The 21,985-nt window shown below is 41.7% G+C and overlaps 2 protein-coding genes across 3 annotated transcripts in view; one reads left to right on the top strand and one right to left on the bottom strand.

The window, feature by feature from the left end:
• The window catches only part of TRIO (trio Rho guanine nucleotide exchange factor), a 371,777-nt gene that overhangs the window by 296,458 nt on the left and 53,334 nt on the right, over positions 1 to 21,985 (bottom strand). The gene's annotated exons all lie outside the window — the stretch shown is intronic.
• Positions 20,461 to 21,884, top strand: LOC135274854 (phosphoglycerate mutase 1). The gene has a single exon (XM_064375876.1). It carries the CDS (start codon positions 20,488 to 20,490, stop codon positions 21,250 to 21,252), a length of 765 nt encoding a protein of 254 aa, XP_064231946.1. The 5' UTR covers positions 20,461 to 20,487; the 3' UTR covers positions 21,253 to 21,884.

Here is a 21,985-nt window from a genome sequence, read left to right as displayed (position 1 = left end):
AAAATCAAGTTTTTATCACTAGCATATTCACTAATAAGATATAAAATCATAATAAATCATGATAGGTTTCCAGATCACAATCAAGATTTGTCATTATACACCAATAAGCACTGACAGTGTGCACTGGCAGACACGAATAACAAAGTCACGAAAAGAACATTCACGAAGGAAATGTGGTAGAAGCAAACGCCACAGTTCAACGATCTCTTACTTAGCATCATATAAAAAACAATGCATGCCTTCAGTTAGGTTTGTTACGGTTTTTTCTTTCACCTAAAACAGTTGTGAAGAAGATAAGCTCCAAATTATCTTTATCAGTACAGAAGTACAGAAAACCTAGGCTGCTTTTTTTGGTCTAAATTCATTTCTCCATTCTTATTATTGAACTAGACATGCTAGCTTCCTTTTTAAATTATACATGGTAAAAACCAAATACAGAAGAGATTTGCTTTTCATGCAAAATAAATTTCTCATCATTTTACTTTCTAAAGACACTTCACTTAACACAATTTTTTAAACTGTTAAAGGAAAAAAATAACATCATAACTACTGATTTGAAATCAATGAGTGAGTTCAAATGATTTAAGGTAGGATGTGTTTCATTACCTAAGGTGTTTCTTTCACCTTTGTCAGAAATAAATAGAACACATACTTGTCTACGCACATACATTGACCAATGTCACAGACAAATCAATGAAGTCCTGTATCATCAAAGTGAAATATAACACTCGGTTTCATTCATCCATTAAAAAATAATTAGGTGAACTGAAGTAACAATGAAATTGATTTCTGATTTTATTATGATAGGTCTGCACCCATTCTGCTATGTTCTTTCAAACTTTCTGGTGAGCTACGGTAGATGCTAATAACATCTGATAGATTTAAAATAACGTATTTTTTTCCCTTAACCTTTACAAAACACTGTGTGTTGGTCAGACTAGCCTGCATTTCCAAACTGAGATGACCCTGTGTCCTGTCAGAAAACAGGAAGTAAGGAAACACTTCCTAAGTTTTCAATACTGGAGTCTGAGTTTTTCAGTGAGGTCCAACGTCTGTGAGTCTTGGACAGACAGCATCAGTTCTCTGCCTATGAAGTCAGGCATTCTCCATCGGCCCTCCCTAGGTGACCCAAGGCATCCCTTCCATGGGGCCTGAGGGACTTTGTCTCTAACCATGAACACGATGGCTTACGGATCTGTCAGGGTAGCAGAGAGCAACTGATGCTACCAATTTCAGCATTCAAGATGGCCAGTCCACTCAGCCCTTCTCTAGGTTTCCAACTGTGTGTAATTTAAAGAATAAGGAATCTGATCAATTTCCAGCAGGGGCATATGATGGTTAAAACCCAAGCAGTGACAGCCCAGTCTGCGCCTTGCCTGACGGCATGGAGCTCTTTCTCAATTGGATCATTCGTAGTTTGGTAAGGTAATTTTTAACTAAGTCAGTTAAAACAGAGTCGTTAGAAAGGCACACATTAAATATGGTATTCTTTCTTCTCCCGCTCAGTACAGGCACACTGCTGAGTGCCACTTGAATAGCGCTGTCCCTTGCTGTCAGTCTCCTGCCCTGGGCCAGTACCATGGTCTTTTTGTGAATGAAGTATGAATCCCTGGACGGAAGCTCTTCATTGTCTTACTTGACTAAACCCTAATCCGCCAATTCTGGCATTCATCCTTATTAAAGTGGAGTTAGAATACAGACGCACTCTGAAAGAAACTAAGGTGAGATGCTCATAGAAGTTCACCATATTTTCCCTGACTTTACAGTTCTCTCCCATGCTTCATATGACAGCTTATTTTAAACATATCACCTTTAACAAGTCATCCCAAATCATTCAATTTAGCTTTCACAGAAATAACTTTCTTTTCTCATTCAGATCTGAAAACACTCAGACAATATTTAATTAAATTACATGTTCATAGCAAAGGTGTACTTGGCATAAACGGGTTAGAAACAAGTACAGCTAACTTGTGCATCAGCATAGTATCTAACTGGTGAGAACACAGTGATCAGGCATGTGATAATAGCCTGCTCACCTCTGCTAGCAGCTAGAGTTAATTATCAGGTTCATATATATATAGCATATATTATTTAAAATTTTTACCTATTTATATATTAATATAGTATATCATTTATATGTTATTATATATAGTTTACATACATATTAACCTGCTAATTTAGAAATAAATAATTTTTAAGAGAGAAGAAGGGAAGAAGAATGAAAAGAAAAAAGGAGGAGAAAGGGGAAAAAACTGTACTTTCCTTCTCCTTCATTCCATCCAAAGAAATCCTTCTGCATTCTAAATGCAAAACAGACTCCCATCCTCAGTGTTTACAAGGTTGTTTGTAAAGAGCACACAAACCTCTAGAAGCAGGAAGAACCCCGCACCCGCTCTGAATTCCCCTAATGTACATTGCCATGTTGTTCAACAGTAACTGAACTCTTCTTGGTCAGAAACAAGCAATTACAAATCAGATCAGGCCATGAGTCTTAACTAATTGTACAACGTTTGCTTCAAGCAAACATGAAGAAAGTACAGGCTACCCTATTTGGGCTCCTGATTCCTAGAAAATAAATGAACTAGTGTAAGTACTATACAAATATAAGTCATGAGAATCACTTTCTCAAAAGTTGATGCAAAGCAAATTCAATACAATGTGTAAATTACAAAATTAAGCAATGAGGTTTCTTCTCTAATTTCCTAGCTATAATCAGACAGTAGACTTGATGTATGCTGGTCAGGATAGGATAATTTGCTTTGTACTCCATTTGGGAGTGGGGGGAACACAGCTCTTTCCTTTTTCTTCAGTAATGCCAACAATTCTTACCCACCCACCGCAGTCCTTCCTCAGGCACTCCTGCTATTTTTATCGGCACAGGCTAACATTTAAATTTCAGGCCGGTTTTATAAAACACCCTACATGCTTGAGACATTGGAGGTTCAATGAAAGCAGCATCTGCACGTTTGAGCAGGTATGTGAGTCTGGAGGGGAGAGTTAGGTGGAAACAAAGTTCACAAAAGTTGGCTAGAGTTCCCGGAAGGTTCTGGAGGAGCCCTGGGGAGCTGCACTGGGGTGTGACTTCAGAGGAAGCCACCAGTCCAGACACCAAATCAACATACTTGGGTGAGCTGGAAATCTTTCTGGTCCTCAGAAACCCACCTGTTGGTCCTTATAGGAATGGAAGCTGGTCCATGCCACACTATTTATAATTCTATCCTTCTGGATTACTCTACAAAGTATAAATAACACATTTTAACCATTAATTTGCTTTTTTTTTTTTTTTTTTTTGGGGAGACAGTGTCTCACTCTGTCTCCCAGGCTGCAGTGCAGTGCAGTGGCAGGATCTAGGTCACTGTAGCCTCAAACTCCCAAACTCAAGTGATCCTCTAACCTCAGCCTCCCAAGTAGCTGCAACTACAGGAGCACGCCACCATGCCTGGCTGAAGGGTCTCACTATGTTGCCTAGGTTGGTCTTAAACTCCAGACTCAAGTGATCCTTCTACTTTAGCCTCTCAAAGCTGATGGGATTACAGATGTGAGCCATGATACCTGTCCCCACTAATTTACTTTAGTCTATTGTATTTCTCTTTATACTTTTTATTTCATTGATAGTTCTTTTCTTCATAGTACTACTACTATTCAATCAGAATACTAAAAAGATTTCCACAGGCTGTTTCTTAAGAACAAACTGTTGCTCTCTGTAGGCAGATCTAGCCAAGAGAAAACATCTGTGACAAAAACATTGTTCTTATTAATTTCTAAAGAACAGATCTTAAATTTACAAAGAAAAAAACCAACTGAGTGTGCTCAGGAAAGTTCTATATATACACTTGGAGTGTATATTCTTGTTCTAATATATACTTTCAAGCACACATGGCAAAATATTTATTGTTTCATATTTTAGATTATTGTATGTTCTACTATAGGTTAATTCACAGCAGGGGCAAATTTATAATAATGACTGCTTATGTTGGTCTATTTAAAGTTGGCAAGCCATTTCAAAGTATGGGCTTTATAGCAGGTTTGCTTATAAACAGGTCTAAATTACTCATTCATATTAAGCATTTTGCCAGCCAAATTATTACATGTTAACAGGTGAACTTTTTACAGCAAATCTTTGAGATGATGATTCTGAGATACCAGAAACCTGTATCTCTGATTCTCCTCTTTTTGAGGAAATGAGTTTGGTAGTTGTTAAATATAAGAATCATTGGTCTAACTATAACCTATTGTTCTAACTGAAAAGTCAGAAGAAGCTAAAAAAGGTCTAAAAATAATGCTAATGTGACTTTTATTATTATTTGCAGTCCTGCCTACTGCCTTAGTGGCACGGCTTCAAGTGGTCCCCGGTAAACCTCAGCAATTCCCAAAAATGTCAAGGAAATAGACCTAAGTTATCTAAGGGCTCAAGGCAAACTTACAAGGGCAGGAGTGGGGAAGAAGGAAAGGAGGGAAGAAACAAAGAGGAGAGAGAGGAGAAGGAGGAAGGGAACGGAGAAAAGGACAAGATAAGGATGGAAGGATGGACTTTTTGTGTATGTGTCATCCTCTGACATCCACTTCATTTCTGCTGAATTCAAATTTTAATTTTAACTGAACGAAGAACTACCAGCACAATAATAAGGCTGAATAGAGTAAACTGCACCTTCAAAATATACCAGTACAATAACGGTGAAAAAGTAAGGATGATATCAATGATTCATGTTGAAATAAAAATTTCCTTTTTATCTTTTTTCCCCAAAACAATCGTAAAACAACAACAAAAACACTTTCAAAAGTGATTTGAAAGGAGATTTAGAAGAAACAAATACTGCAAAATAACCTCCTCTCAACTGTCTCCACAGATCTGGAAAAGAAAAACCTCTAAATGGGCTCTGACAGACGCTTCCGTAAGTTAAAGGGTACCTGGACAGCAAGAAGCTAAACACAGGCCACAAAAGAGCTGGCTGCAAATGGGTCCCCATGGGGGTCACGGCAGAGGGTGAGGAGCCTGGGGAAAGCAGGACACCCCCACTCTTGGCTGGGGTCACTGAACAATTACCTCGGTGGTAACTGAATCTAGAGAAGCCAGAGCTTCCCTAGACTCAGTTTCTACATCTTTCAACAAGAAAGCTGTCCAAAAAGTAACGAGTAGTTTCTTTAATTTCATGCCATTTCACACTTCCAACCTTCTACACAGAACTTACCGTTCATATATCAACTACTTGTCTTCCTTCAAAACTCAACCAAAGGGCCCAATCGCTCCTCCATCTAACTCCCCCTGACCCCACCTGGGGTCCCACACCCCACACACCCTTCCCTAGGCATGGCCCTCTACTCCCCAGCCGGGCTCTACCAGCCACCAGGCACCAGGACCTACTTGGTCCACACTGCAAGTTGGATGCTGGGCCCACACACAGGGAGCTCGGCACACAGGCAGGAAGGGAGCAGCCAGTACCTTGGGGACCCCACTCTAGGGGGGCTGCAATGGCACACGGGCAGGAAGGGAGCAGTCAGCACCCTGGGGACCCCACTCTGGGGGGCTGCAATGGCACATGGGCAGGAAGGGAGCAGCCAGCACCCTGGGGACCCCACTCTGGGGGGGCTGCAATGGCACACGGGCAGGAAGGGAGCAGCCAGCACCCTGGGGACCCCACTCTGGGGGGGCTGCAATGGCACACGGGCAGGAAGGGAGCAGCCAGCACCCTGGGGACCCCACTCTGGGAGGGCTACAATGGCACACGGGCAGGAAGGGAGCAGCCAGCACCCTGGGGACCCCACTCTGGGGGGGCTGCAATGGCACACGGGCAGGAAGGGAGCAGCCAGCACCCTGGGGACCCCACTCTGGGGAGGCTGCAACGCTCTGCCCCTCCTTCTGTCCCTCTGTGCAGAAGCACTCCTAAATTCCTCTCACCAGATTATCTAAGTCTGATAAAATCTCCTGACAATTTAAAAATACTACCTTGAGGGCCAATACTGTGAATTTTGCTAAATCTTTTTTTCTTAGAGGTCATTTTAAAGCATTTAATTTTTTTAAAAAAAAAAGATGTGCCGTACAACCTCCAACAACACAGAGTTCCTCTGGACCATGGAGCGCAACTACCAATGGCTGCTCGGGAGAGCCAGCGAACAGGGTGTCTGTGGCAGCACTCACAAGGCCATATAGAAGAGTCAACCCAAGTGACCCACCATCAAGCAACTACTGGTTTAACCCAGTATGAGAAGTGCATGGAACAGTAAGCAATAATTTTAAGAATAATGACATTACACTAAACTATTTACAGAGGAAAGAATATATTAGTAACTGGGACTTGCCTCAAAGTAATAGAGGGAGTAGACACATGACAGGCCACAGATGGTGACTGCTGAAGAGCTCATGGGTGGCATCACCCATTACTTCTATGTATCTCTAAAATGTTCCAATGTGAATTTTAAGAAATGATGACAAATATAGTTCCTGACATAAAGGATGTTCACAATATGGTTTTTACAATGTCACGAGGTATTTTGAGGTATAATTTACATACCATAAAATTTACTCATTTTAGCAGATAGGGGTCTCTGGTCAGAACATGAGAATAGGCCCTACTGGCTCTGAGACCTGTTAAGTCACTCACCAGCACTGGCCGTCAGATTCCTCTTCTGGAAAACGAGAATGTAACCTACCTCTTAGGATTAGATGAAACAGAAAATGGCAAAGTGTTTTGTAAACTGCGACTTCTCGAGTAAATTTTGATGCACCATTTTAAAAATATCCACCCATTTTAAATGGATGGTAGTAAATTTATAATTACACAACCAGCATTACAATCCAGTTTTACAACATCACAATCCAGTTTTACAAACAAACTTTACAGCAGAGTTTAACTGAGCAAAGGATGATTTGAGAATGAGGCAACCCTTAGAACCAGCAGAGGGTTCAGAGAACTCCACTTAAGGTAGGCAACATCTGTGGAGGAAGATAGAAGTGTGGTACAGAAACAGCTCAATTGGTTAAAGCGCAGCCTTTGCCTTATTTGAACAAGGTCTGATGAACCGGCCACTTGTGATTAACTGAAGCCCAGCTGCTGTGATTGGCTGAGACTCAGCTATTTGTTACAAAAGTATCCTCTTCAGTTAGACTTTCTGTTATTTACATACTAAGTTAGATTACAGCTGCTTACATAAGGACTCAAAGCACAGAGACAGCTTCAAGCTTTAGTTTGGTTTAACACTTTGATCACTCTGAAATGTTCCCTTGTGACTCTTTGCAGTCGATCCTCTCACTGGCCCATCCAAGGCAACCACTGAAATGCTTTTCGCCTAATTTTGCCTTTTCTGAAAATTTCATAGAAATGGCATCATGCAATATGTAGTATTTTGCATCTGGCTTCATTCACTTAGCATGCGGTCACTGAGGTTCTCTCAGGTTGTGACATGTGTCAGAAATGTGTTCCTTATTGCTGAAGAGTATTTAACTGTCTGGATATGATGATGATATACCACATCTTGTTATCCATTCCAATTGGTGGATATAGGGATTATTTCATTTTTGGCTATTAGGAGTACCACTGCTGAACATTCGCAGAAACGTGTTTGTGCAAACATGTTTTCATTTCTCTTGAAGGAGATACCTAGGAGTGAAAGTGCTGGTTCAAATGATAAGCATATATTTAAATTTTGAAGAAACTGCAAACTGTTTTCCAAAGTGACTATACAACTTTATATTCCTACCAGCAATTTATGAGGGTTCTAGTTTTTCCACACCCTCATCAACACTTGGCAATGACAATCTTTTTTATTATAGTCATTCTAACTGAGTAGTGGTATTTCACAGTGATTTAAATCTGATTTCCTAGTGACTAACGATATTGAACATATTCTGATTTGCCCTTCTTTGTTGAGTGTCTATTTAAATCTCATGCTCAATTTTTATTTTGGCTGTGTTGTAAAAGTTGTGCATATATTCTGGATTAAAAATCCTTTATTGTATATATGATATACAAATATTTTGTCTTGGTCTGTGGCTTGTATTTTCTCTCTCTCTCTCTCTCTGTCTGACAAGGTCGTGCTCTGTTGCCCAGGATGGAGTGGAGTACAGTGGCACAATCACAGCTCACTGTAACCTTGAACTCCTGGGCTAAAGCAATCCTCCCACCTCAGCCTACCAAGCAGCTAGGACTATAGGTGCGTGCCACCCTGCCTGACTATGTGTGTGCATGCATGTGTTTGTCTGTGTGTAGAAACAGTGTCTTGCCATGTTGTCCAGGGTGGTCCTGAACTCCTATCCTCAAGCCAGCCTCCCACCTCAGCCTCTCAAAGTGCTGGGATTATAGGTGTGAGCCGCCATACCTAGATCATTTCCTCTTTTTTTTTTTTTTTTAATGGAGTCTTGCACTGTACCCAGGCTGGAATGCAGTGGCGTTATCTTGGCTCACTGCAACCTCCACCTCTCAGGTTCAAGAGATTCTCCTGCCTCAGCCTCCAGAGTAGCTGGAACTACAGGTGCGCACCAGCACGCCCAGCTAATTTTTTTTTGTTTTTAGTATAGATGAGGCTTCACCATGTTGGCAAGGATGGTCTCGATCTCTTGACCTCATGATCCGCCCACCTCGGCCTCTGAAAGTGCTGGGATTACAGGCGTGAGCCACTGCACCCGGTTGACCATTTCCTTTAAGGTATATTTTGAAAAGCAAAACTAACTATAAAAAAATTTAAACCAGTAACTTTTTCTTATGTTGTTTATACCTTCTGTGTCTCATCTAACAAACCTTTGTTAAATCCAAGATTACAAAGATTTTCTCCTATGCTTTCCTAAGTTTTAGTTTTAAATTTAGATTTGTGATCCATTTCTACACAATCCTTGACAGAGAAAAAAACTAGTGATAAAAACTGACCCCTTTTAAAAATACATAACATGATTATATATGCTCATATGGAGTTACATGTACACAAAGAAAGAAAGAAAAGCCCAACTGGACATGCACCAAAACAGAAGTAAGTACTTATATCCTGGGAAGTTTTCTTTTCTTTTTTGGCAGTACACGGAGACGGCATATAATGAAGTGACTAAAAACATTACACACCAATCTGTATTCTTGGTCTCACCCAGACAATGAATATGTACTTGAGTCATGCACAGGTTAACACGGGCATCATCGAAGTGGAATGACAAATTTCAGGAGCAAGGCAACAACTGGCAGGCTAGGCACATGCCCAGAACAGAAGGGCGGCAGGACCTGAGAAAGGGGCTGCTGGGACCTCCGAGGCTCACCGGCAGAAAGAGGTTGAGTTAAACTTCTGAGGATAAGAAACATCTGGAGAATCTGACCACAAGTTGAGTTCCGAGAAGGCAAAGTCCTCAAGACAACAGCAAGAATCTAGAGGAATTAAGTAGTAAGCTTAGTTTTTTAAAAAGCAGTTTCTTTTTCTAAAAAGTACATTTTAGACCAGGTGCGGTGGCTCATGCCTGTAATCGCAATGTTTTGGGAGGCCTAGGCAAGTGGACTGCTTGAGACCAGGAGTTCGAGACCAGCCAGGGCAACATAATGAGACCCCTATCTCTACCGAAACTACAAAAAAATTACCCATGTGTGGTGGTACGATGCTGTGGTCCCAGAAACTCAGGAGGCTGAGGTGGAAAAATCACTTGTGCCAGGGAGGCAGAGGTTGCAGTGAGCTGAGATGGCGCCACTGCACTCTGGTGTGGGTGACAGAGCGAGAAACCATCTCAAAAATAAAATAAATGAAAAGTACATTTTAATATGAAACACATTTGGCCAGGCACAGTGGCTCACGCCTATAATCCCAGCACTTTGGGAGACTGAGGCAGGCAGATCACTTGAGGTCAGGAGTTTGAGACCAGCCTGGCCAACATGGCGAAACCCCTTCTCTACTAACAATACAAAAATTAGCTGGGTGTAGTGGAATGCGCCTGTAATTCCAGCTATTTGGGAGGCTGAGGCAGAAGAATCACTTGAACACAGGAGGCGGAAGTTGTAGTGAGCTGAGAGCACGCTACTGCACTCCAGCTTGGGTGACAGCATGAGACTCTGTCTCTAAATAAATAGAAAAACATTAGTATAAAAGTCTTTGTATGCATATATGTTTTCATCAGTATGAAACCAATTGGTATCTTCTGGAATACTAATAATTCTTATAGTTTGTGTTTTTAATAATACATTAGCCAGTTAATAAAAGTTAATGCTATTATGAAGTATGATATGTAGTTTCATAAATTAAATTTAATTGTAACTATAGTTGGATAATGCCTATTTTTGCCAGGGACTTTTAGCCTATCCCTGGCCAAGGAAGTTCCGATACAAGATAGACCCTCATTTTGCATCTAATGTAATGAACAGCGTATTTACTTGTGATGTTACTTCAAATGCTGAGGCGCTACTGTTCACTGTTTCAGGTACTTCTGAATGAAACTATTAGCTGCTCCATGATGGGGACTATTATTTTATTCTTTATTCTTATTTTATTCTTTTCTCTGGATCACAAGTTCTATTTTCCAAAGAATTTGCAATCCACAAAAGAAATAGCCCAGGAAGCACGTGGTGGATGTGCTCAATAACTCCACCTCCCTGGCGCTGAGGCCAGAAAGCAGACACTTCCTGCAGCTGCAGTTTACACAACGATGTTTTGTGGATCTTTCTGGCAATAGTTGATGATTTAAGACAATAAAATCCTGTACCCTCCCGAATCCGTGGGCACTTCCCTTTGCACCACAAATACTGGCCTCTGTCTCTACTGCAGCCACAGTGGAAACACAGAAAGCAGGAAAAAGAGCTTGGAAGAGGAACCCTGAAGAAGGAGTGATACCACACATCCCAGACTTCTACATGGCTATAAACACCCCTGGCTAATATTATCACTCAAGTATATACATGGTGGCAGGCCTTGTTCTAGGCCCTTTACAAACATTTAGTCACTGAATCATCAGAACAGCCCTGTGAGTGAGTACTATTCTTATCTCCATTCTACAGTGAGGAAACGGAGGCAGAGAAGGGAAGACACTTGTCCAGGTCAGGGTCACTGCTCTAAGCTCCTTAGGTTAACTCTCCGTGTTACACTGCATCTGTTACTTTATCTCTGTTCCCCCAAATCTGAATAGCATTTTAATGAGGGACAGGGGTCAGGACTTCATAGGATAATACACAATAATCTTATTTTGGGCAATATCTTCCTCAAATCCTTTGTTTCTTGAGATTTCTACTTAATTAGCCATTTTTCCACTGTACTTGAGTACACATTCCCATACGACCTAGAGACCAACACTGACCACACAATGTTAGTATGTGGTCCACTTATTCAACCAGGGGTGCCAAGACCTTGCTTGTCACTAAGCTTCCCACAATCATAAAGACAGACCAAGACAACGTGCAGAACAAAAGGAGCAAGTTCACACTCTTCCTCCTCCGTGCCCATTGAACAAGGAGAAAAAGAACTCCCCTTTCTCTCGCATCCATGAGGCTGGCAGTGCAGAACTCCTTCCCCGTGCACCCTCCACTCTTCTCCCAAATTACCTATGCAGTAAAAAGACAGGCTGGTGCTTCCAAAATCAGTATTTTATTAGAGGTCAAGGAGAAATGTACTATCAGCACAACCACAGATGCCACCTGTTTGACTTAAAACGAGAGACACAACACAAAACAACCATTTCCCAAGAAATAAAACGCATAAGCAGCTTTTTAAAAGTCTAGACTACTGACAGACTCAAGTACTTTTATCAAAGTCTAGAAACATTTGAGATATCCATCAGGATTTTGAAAAGAGCGGTTTAATTCTTCCTACATTTGTTGCTTTTACTTAAAAGTACCAGGCATCTTCTAAGGTGCAACATAACGAAAAGAGAAAAATAAAAAGGAACAAGCTACCAGGTTTGAGTGTAGAATCAGTAAGAGCTCACTCTCTTCCTTGAGTTTTACATGCTTTTCCTGCTGTGTTTCTCTAATAAGCCATCAGCCTACCCCCTCCCTCTTCCTTGGTCTGCTGACACCCTCACCCACTTCCCTGGTCTGCTGACACCTCCACCCCCTTGCCTGAGAAAAGGACTAGGCTTTGAACAGCTTCAGCATCTAGCAAGGGGCAAATGACTGCTGGGGGAATGAGACCCCATTGTACAGAGTACAGGAAACGGTCAGTTAGATGCCCATCAAGGTCTCTATTCCCATGATGCTTGAGGGCACTGAACACCACACTGAAGTTACCACATACATTTTTTTAAAAGACTGTTTCTTATAATTTGTTACTTTTTATTCTAAGAATATAAAAAGGTCATTTCTATAAAATGCATAAGGGAACATAAGATCTTGGTCTTAATATGCTTATTTTATGATTAAGTACAAAACTAGAAATATCTAACAAGAAAACTTGGTCTGTAAAAAAATTACCTTCCTACCCGATTCTAAAAATACTGTGAGAATGAAGATGAATGTTTTGTAAGGCTTTTCTTGTTCTTGGAGGGAAATGTTTCTGGACACAAGAAATGAAGCTGTTTTAAGATACCAAAAAGTAATCACCTTGGGATGCTACAGACTTATTCCAACACATACTATAGGAATGCTGCCAAGACTCCAAGCCTTCTGGAATCTCTCTTTTAAAATTGCCTATTATATCCTATGGGACATTCTCTGGAAAAATCCTTAATGCATAAGCTGTTATTGAGAACAGATTAGAGTTTGGGTAATTATTCAGTGCCAAGTATACATAAACAGAATAATCAAGCTTGGCTTACCCCATTTTTTAAAAACTTACGAACATACCTGATAGGCATATAATTACTGCAAAATGAACCACCAAAAAACTTATAATGGCTCAGACGACGATAGCTTATCATTTCTCATGACTGCAGGTTGACTGAGTGGATCTTAAAAATTGTAAATAAAAGCATAAATAAAAATTATAAATGACTAGAATGATATAATTAGTCCTTCTTCATGTGGCTGATAAAGATACACGCGAAACTGGGTAATTTCTAAAGAAAAAGAGGTTTAATGGACTCATAATTCCACGTGGCTGGGGAGGCCTCACAATCATGGCAGAAGGTGAAAGGCACATCTTACATGGTGGCAGACAAGAGAGAGAATGAGAGGCAAGCATAAGGGGAAACTCCTTATGAAATCATCAGATCTCATGAGACTTACTCACTACTACAATGTGGTATTTAAAATCACTTCAACTTGCTCATAGTATAAGTCAGGAGTGTCCAATCTTTTGGTTTCCCTGGGCCACACTGGAAGAAGAGGAATTGTCTTGGGCCACACACAAAATACACCAACACTAATGATAGCTGATGAGCTTAAGAAAAAAAAAATCACAACAAAACTCATGATGCTTTAAGAAAGTTCATGAATTTGTGTTGGGCCGTGGGTTGGACAAGCCTGGTACAGGTCCTTACAACTGCCTAGAAATGCTGGATTATCTATATACTAGATGTTACTTTCATAAGTGGATAACAGAATTTTTCACCTTTTTTCTTGAAACTGTCAAAGCCAAGTCAACATGACTGCCATTCAAGTCCACCTATTTCCCAGGGTCCAGATTTTGAATCATTTCTGTGTTTTTGTTTTTATATAAATGTAGGCCTGTGACTCACAAACAACTTAGTTTTTAAAAAATGAGCAATTTATTCAGAGTTAACAAATGAGCAGAACAAATTCATTAATATTTCCAAGTAAATCTGACTAAGTGAAGTAATTAAAAAGCTCTCCTTTTATCCAAATACAGGATCATCTTAGACCATAGCTTCCCTCCTACCTACCAGGAAAAGTTTCTGTTATCAGAATAACCACATGTAATCCTCAAAGTTAACAATCAGTGCTGCCAAATGCTCTTAAAATCACAAGAAATAACCTTAGCAAAGAATTTCACTAAAAATGCTATGTATTTATCTGTAATCAACTTAGTGTTGGAAGGCCAATTTAAAAGTGTTTTAATTTAAAAAAAAAAGCTGCTATAACTAGGGTAACTAGGGTATGATTTTAACTCATACTTTTGTTATAAGGTAAAACAAGAAACAGATAAATTACTCTAAAAAATAGATGAGAATGTTTTATTTTTACATATCGTTATTTTTGAAAGAAAAATTATTTTTCTAAATCATTTAAACATGAAAATGAAATTTTTAGCTAACTTTGAAAACAGCAAAAACTCAGCTGTTTGGAACAAAAGAGAAGAAAACCCACTAAGCGGGTGATTTGTTTATATGTTTATGCTAGATAACAGCAGTAACCACACCAAAGCAGAAGCTCAGAGTAGGGGTTGTTTATTTCCAAAAGTAGCTTTATTCTGCACTATGAACCAAAACAACAGCAACAACTCCCTCCCTTACTGCACTTATATCTGCCTTTACCAGCCACTCTACAGCTGTGAGGTCCTTGAATCTCTACTTGCAGGTTCAGCCAACCAATTTCCAGGTCAATCCAGGTCCAATGAGAGAAAATGCTAAACCCAATCCATTTATTCAACAGGTATTCAATAAATACTTATAATGCACTATTATGTATTAGACCCTGGGAGCACAGATGTTAATGACATTCAGTCCCTGCCTCCAAAAAGCCTGCCTGTCTTATAGGGGAGACCAAAATTAAACATATAATCAGCACAATTAGGATTCCATTCAAGTGACAAGTGCAATTACAGACAAGGGACAGGATGATGGAAAGGATCTAGCGGAGACTTACATCATGGGCACGGGCAGGAAGCCTTCTCTCTTGAGCAGGTGGCACCTAAGCAGGACCTAAGGGTGGGTGATTCATGGGGAATGGGAGGGCCCTGAGAAGGAGGGAGGCACATAATGGATGACAGAGAGGGGAGGGGCAGGGCACAGCCACCTGGCTGAATGGTACAGTAGCCAAGGCCCTAGTACATAATGCCTGGCACCCAGAAGACATCACTGTCCTGGCTGGTTCTCTCACTCTTTTGCAGGACAGAAGCCCAAGTCTGAACTGCTGTCTAATGGCCAGGACACTAAGATCACACAACCTGGGTATAGTCAGTAGAGAACTGGCTGACGCTACTGCAGTTGGGCCTCCTAATCACAACTGTTGACTCTGAACACTCCACACAGAGAATGCTGTCTACATTCTCTCTTTTAAGTCTATCTCGGCTCATTCTAACAGACCTGGCTCTGACCTCTCATCACCAACTCCCTGTCTTATGTCCAACAGAAGAAACCAAGGTCTGGCAATGGTCAGACCCAGGTAAGATAAATCTCAAGACACCACCTGGAAATCAGGCTCTCTTCAGGGGCAGCAAAGCTTTGGTAGTAAATGCTATTATTCTATAAATCCCCTGCTTTAGGATAAAAGGGGAGGAGGAAAGAGAGAGGAGGGGGCAGGGAACAGAAAAAGGAGATGGTCATTGTAAGGTTGGTTCTTGGGTTCTTGCCGTGTTTAAATTGAAGAAACTGAGGCCAGCAGGAAAATAGTCCAATGCAAGGGAATTTATTCAGGCTCCCGGGTGAGGTTCTGCGGTCCGGACAGGAGGGGCCGGAGAAGTTGCACGGACTCCTCTCAGGCACGGGGTTTTATAAGGAGTGGAGGCGTCTGATTGGTTGTGCCCCAGGTAAGTGGGATAAGATGGAGGGGAGTAGGGCCTGGATGGAACAAAATGGAGGGGAGTGGGGCCCAGATAGGACAAAATAGTAGGCAGGGAGTGGGGCCCAGATAGGACAAAATAGTAAGCAGGAAGACAAAATGGCAGGCACGGAGTGGGGCCTGAATAGGACAAAATAGTAGGTAGGGAGTGGGGCTTTTTTCCCCGGGCTCCTGGGGGGGGGGTGTGTCCAAGCCCCCAGAGAGGGAAGGGGGTGTGTCCGAGCCCCCAGAGAGGGAAGGGGGCGTGTCCGAGCCCCCAGAGAGGGAAGGGGACATGTCCGAGCTCCCGGAGAGGGAAGGGGGCGTGTCCGAGGTCCCCGCGAGGGAGGGAGGTGTGTCCGAGGTCCCCGCGAGGGAGGGGGGTGTGTCCAAGCCCCCAGCGTAGCAACCGGCCTTACAGTCATGAGGATGCAGAATGCCACAGGACCAACAAGCTTCTCTGCCATCCTCTCCGTAAGCCCACTGACACCGGGAGCAGAGCTGATCCTCAGGATCAACAGTTTCTTCTTAGTACAAGAAACTCGAACCTGTTTTACTGCTTGAAGGCAGCACATCCTTATAGTTTTCCAAGAACTAATAAGCGTAAGTCATTCAACAAAGAATATTTCCTTGAAAGCAAGAAAAAACAGCTTTGTGGCTTTTGAAAGTTACCATTCAAAAAATTACTTAGCAGTTCTGCATTAATAATCTAAAATCTCATGGTCCTATATTATTACCAGCCATCATAAACATTTAAATAATGCTCAGTTTTAAAAATTTATGCAAATACAGATATGAAGAAAAATATAGATAAAATCTAGTAAAACAATAAATCCACAACTGCATTATGTTAAGCAAGGCAAATTCTATAAATATAAATACCTCACAACTGCCTTTAATGGAATCTAGAAATCTGACTACTGAACATCTTGAGTTGCAGTTTTAGGGAGGTACCTTTTTTTTTTTTTTTTTTTTTTTTTGAGATGGAGTCCCGCTCTGTCCCCCAGGCTGGAATGCAGTGGGTTCAAGTAATTCTCCCACCTCAGCCTTCCAACTAGCTGGTATTACAGGTACCTGCCACCATGCTTGGCTAATTTTTGTAGAGATGGAAGGTTTCACTATGTTGGTCAGACTGGTCTTCAACTCCTGACCTCAGGTGATCTGCCCACCTCAGCCTCCCAAAGTGCTGGGATTACAGGCGTGAGGCAGTGCACCCACCCCAAGAGGTACTTTTAAGATAAGATTTTTCCATTGTTTTTAATAAACTCCAAGAAAATACATGCCTGGAAACGATCTAGCTACTAACTACAAGGAATTGAGTCAGATTGAAAGAATAATTTTTGAAACTTTTTGGGGCAAGTACTTCCCAAGGCCATTTGGCTTCGAGTAGCCAGTCTGATTCTTGAGGGGCTCTCAGGTGACAGCTATAAGCGAAGTGGCCCCTGAAGTTCAGCTCCTACAGTCATTAGGGACTTGACTGGGCAACATCAAGGGGCTCAAGAGGTTCTAAAAACCAGGCTCAGGTTTGCAGAGCCCAGTCAGAGTCTAGTGCAATGGCCCTCACACTTACAGCACAACGTTAGCAAGAGAATCACCCAAGCAACTGTGTGTGCAACTGGCCTTCTGCAAGTCACCCTGTGAGACTCAGGGCTTGAAGAACTGGTACAAAAAACAAATGCTGATACCATGACTACTGTTACCACTGTGAGTAATAAAGTCCTCTGTCTCTGACCCAGAAGTCTCATGTCTTTCACCAGCAAACTAAGGCAGGTTAACCTAGCTTGCAAATAGAGTAAAGAAGCTTGGACCCGTCACAGTGCCTGACAAATATGTACTACTCCTGTCATACGAGATGCTTATAATTGGCTAGAGACAGTTTTGACTGCTTGCAACCAAAAGCCCTGACTAATGATATGACTGCTTAAAAATCAGTCTTTAAATATTTAAAAAGAATCAGAAGAAAAGAAAAAAGAGGGATAAAGATCCAGAGAAGACCCATCTCCATAAGACAGCCTGGACAGGGTGAAAAGCATTTTCATTTTTCCTGCACTCCTGTTGTGAGAAACGCTCTGTGACTGGGCTGAGGAAGGAGCTGGACACAAGACAGACAGGAATCACCTCAAAACACACTTTATGTAACTGCCGCCACAGCAGGCACAAGAAATAAGTACACGGTGCTCAGAGGGGACAGGCCAGGGCACTCACAGCAAGTCAAAGGGGCGGGGAAAGCTTCCTTGGCAATCTACAGATAGCACTTAGTCGTGCACATGTAGATTTTTTTCTTCTGGCAGGCATGTCTTCATTGCAGAGAAAGTTCACCAGTTTAAACAGTCGGCACAAATTTATTGGGCTTCCATTCTTTCAATCCAACTATGCTTTTTACAATTACAGAATAACAGTGTCATTACACATTGAACACCAGGCAGTAGACTAATCACGGCAATTCACAGCTATAGTCTACCAAGAAATCAATTTAGACTCACTTGAAGTTGTTAATCATCAAGCACGGTCAAATAACTTTCAGATATAAAGCTTTAGAATATGACTCATCAAATGGCATATGCAAATTTAAGCTAAAGGCTCTTTAAAACTTCATTCAGTATCTGGTCATTAGAAGGCAGTTAACAAACAAAACATTATCAAGAATTTTCTAACACTGGACTCAGAGTCAGAACATCTGCTCAATTACCTCTGTGACTTTGGGCAAGTCACCTAATTTTGCAGGCATCAGATGCCTCATCTCTTATAAAAGGGGGAGGGCACAGGTGATAATGACTTCCCAACTTCTAAAGGTAAAATCACTATGTCAAGTCATTAGATCAGCATTTAGTGGCAGTGCTCCATTTCACATATGATGTGTCCTGGAAAACACGATTACACTCAAATGACAGGCGCAAAAAGCAAGATAATCTCAGTCAGGCTTAGAGGCACTTGATTTCCACCACTCACAACTAATCTTTTTTTTTTTTCTTTTTTGAGACAGAGTCTGGCTCTGTCACCCAGGCTGAGTGCAGTGGCGTGAGCTCAGCTACTGCAACCTCCACCTCCCAGGTTCAAGCAATTCTCCTGCCTCAGCCTCCTGAGTAGCTATGATTACAGGCGCATGTCACCATGCCCAGCTAATTTTTGTATTTTTAGTAGAGAGGGGGTTTCACCATGTTGGCCAGCTGGTCTCAAACTCCAGACCTCAGGCGATCTGCCTGCCTCAGCCTCCCAAAGTGCTAGGATTACAGGTGTGAGCCACAGCGCCCAGCCTCAAAACAAATCTTTGCGATGTTTTTAAAAAGCCTTTCTTCCTTGATATAAGTAATGTATGTGCTAGATAGCTAATTTTTTTCCAGAAAAAAAAATTAAAATAATCAGTAATCCCACAACCCAAAGGCAGCCATCATAAACATTTAAATAATGCTAAGGTTTTAAAAATTTATGCAAATACAGATATGAAGAAAAATATAGATAAAATCTAGTAAAACAATAAATTCACAACTGCATCCCTCCCCACTTCCACACTGAAATAGAATAGAAAAAGAAGTAAGGAAGGGCTCGGAAAAAGACAGGACCAGGCGGAGCCTGAACTGTGCCTGCTGTCCAGCCTGGAACAATCTGAGCAATCCAATCAATCATGATAATAACAGATCACAATCAGCAGAATCAAATAAGGACCATGAGCCTGTTCTGAACAATTAAGTCAATGAGAAGGGAAAGCTCTTCCTTACAGGACTCAAACTATAAAAGTAGAATAAGTGAAAATTTAAAAATTACCCTTTGGTGAACACCATAGTAATAACTGGTTCAGGCAAAAATCATGAACGAGTACAGGATTAATGGGTAAAAGCGTGATGAGGAATAAGATATTTATATACTTTCACAGAAAAGCCCAAAACACTTTATTAGGCAAAAAGTTATCAATCTGACAATGCAGTTGGCAGACACCATCTTAATTATGTGACCAAAGTTAATGTCACCAGCCATAGGACAGGCATATCAACACCCTGCCTCCTGATAAAATGCGCAGAGCACAATACCACCTTCTGTAGTATTCCCACCCAAATCACAAGGAAATACCACACAAATCCAAACTAAGAGTCATTCAGCAAATTAGCTAGAATTAACTAGATTGTATTCTTCAAAACTGTGAAGGTCCCAATCGATAGACTAAATACCTCTTTCAGACTAAAGAAGACTCAAGAGGCCTGCAACTAAATGCAACATGCGATCCTGGAATGGATACTGCATGAGATAAGGAACATTAATAGGCAACTGGCAAGATCTGAATAAGGTCTGTAAAGTAGATAACAGCATTGAATTAATGGGGTATTCCCAATTTTGATCATTTTACTGCTAGAAGAGAATGTCCTTGATCTTAAAAAAAAAAAAAAAATGAAATTTTTAAAGATAAAATTATGTGTGCCTTAATTATAAATGTTTCAGAAAAAAGTTTATCTAGGTGACACATGTACAAACACAGAAAGAAGGGTATAAGCAGTATAACAAATGCCAAAATACTAACATGAGATATCTGGGTGAAGGCATATAGAAATTTTTGTGTAATTTTTGTAACTATTTTTAAGTCTGAAATTATTTCAAAATAAATATATGTATGCATATATGTGTGTATGTGGTTACCTTTCTATAAAAATAAATACAGATCTAAATCATTATCTATAAAGGCTATACAGTATTCCTCTATTAAATATAGCACAAATTATTTAGCATTACCAACTTTGCCATTGCCAACGCCTAAATATTCAGAGATATGCCTCTGCATACTGTTTATTTCAGCAGAATTCCTGGAATAACATCCCTCCTTTAAAACATGGATTTCACGGAATTTCAAAAGCTAAGTTACTAGCTAGATATCTAGCAAGTCAAACCTAACATTTGACTTAAAAACAAATCAAGTCCTGAACTCCAGTCGGTGCCGCATCCCCATCCCGCAGCCATGGCCGCCTACAAACTCGTGCTGATTCGGCACGGCGAGAGCGCGTGGAACTTGGAGAACCGCTTCAGCGGCTGGTACGACGCCGATCTGAGCCCGGCGGGCCACGAGGAGGCGAAGCGTGGCGGGCAGGCGCTGCGAGATGCTGGCTATGAGTTTGACATCTGCTTCACCTCAGTGCAGAAGAGAGCGATCCGGACCCTCTGGACAGTGCTGGATGCCATTGATCAGATGTGGCTGCCAGTAGTGAGGACTTGGCGCCTCAATGAGCGGCACTATGGGGGTCTAACTGGTCTCAATAAAGCAGAAACTGCTGCAAAGCATGGTGAGGCCCAGGTGAAGATATGGAGGCGCTCCTATGATGTCCCACCACCTCCCATGGAGCCCGACCATCCTTTCTACAGCAACATCAGTAAGGATCGCAGGTATGCAGACCTAACAGAAGATCAGTTACCCTCCTGTGAGAGTCTGAAGGACACGATTGCTAGAGCTCTGCCCTTCTGGAATGAAGAAATAGTTCCCCAGATCAAGGAGGGGAAACGGGTACTGATTGCAGCCCATGGCAACAGCCTCCGGGGCATTGTCAAGCATCTGGAGGGTCTCTCTGAAGAGGCTATCATGGAGCTGAACTTGCCGACTGGTATTCCCATTGTCTATGAATTGGACAAGAATTTGAAACCCATCAAGCCCATGCAGTTCCTGGGGGATGAAGAGACCGTGCGTAAAGCCATGGAAGCTGTGGCTGCCCAGGGGAAGGCCAAGAAGTGAAGGCCAGCGGGCAGGCTGCTGTCCCCAGGAGCACCCTCCCTGCCTGTTGCATCCCTCTACCCCTCCCTCCTGCACATGTCACACTGACCACATCTGTAGACATCTTGAGGTGTAGATGCAGATGGGGACTGGTGGCTCCCATTTTCATCTTAGCCATTTTGTCTCCTGTACCCACTCCCTTCATACATTCTAGTTAGAATTGCACTTGTAGGGCATAGGTTCTCAGTCCAAGCTGTAGAAAGGCTCCCCTTATCCAAGAGAGTTGAAAGGTAGTGATGGGCTTTTGCAAGTGCTTTGTTTACTAAGGACTTGAAGGGAGGAACATGCTAAGCTGTGATCAATGAAGAGAAGCAAGAGAGCCTGTCTGCCCCCAGGAGCCAGTCCTCTGCTCTTCGGCAGTCAGGCCACTGCCTGGGGGCTCTAATCATTCCAGTGGCAGACGAATGTAACCTGCATGGTGATGTGACAACTGTTTCCTCCCTGACCCCAGAGAAGCTGGCTCTCGAAGGTTGGGATGAATCCTGAATTTAGTTTAGGTGTTACATTTACTTTTATATAAAAAAAGAAAGTATAGTATATATAAATAGTACAAAACAATAGCCCTTTTGGGGTTTCTTGTGGCGGTTGAAATAGTACCACATATGGTCATCAGAATATAAACCATTCCTCATACCAATATGGGATCAGCTCCTTGACCTCTGAGGGGCAGGAGTGCTTCCTGCTGTGTTTCCAA

The sequence above is a fragment of the Aotus nancymaae genome, unplaced genomic scaffold, assembly GCF_030222135.1.
Source record: "Aotus nancymaae isolate 86718 unplaced genomic scaffold, 86718_ANA_hifiasm-v0.15.2.pri h1tg000014l, whole genome shotgun sequence".
NCBI lineage: Eukaryota > Metazoa > Chordata > Mammalia > Primates > Aotidae > Aotus > Aotus nancymaae.
This window is presented reverse-complemented; position numbering and strand designations above follow the sequence as displayed.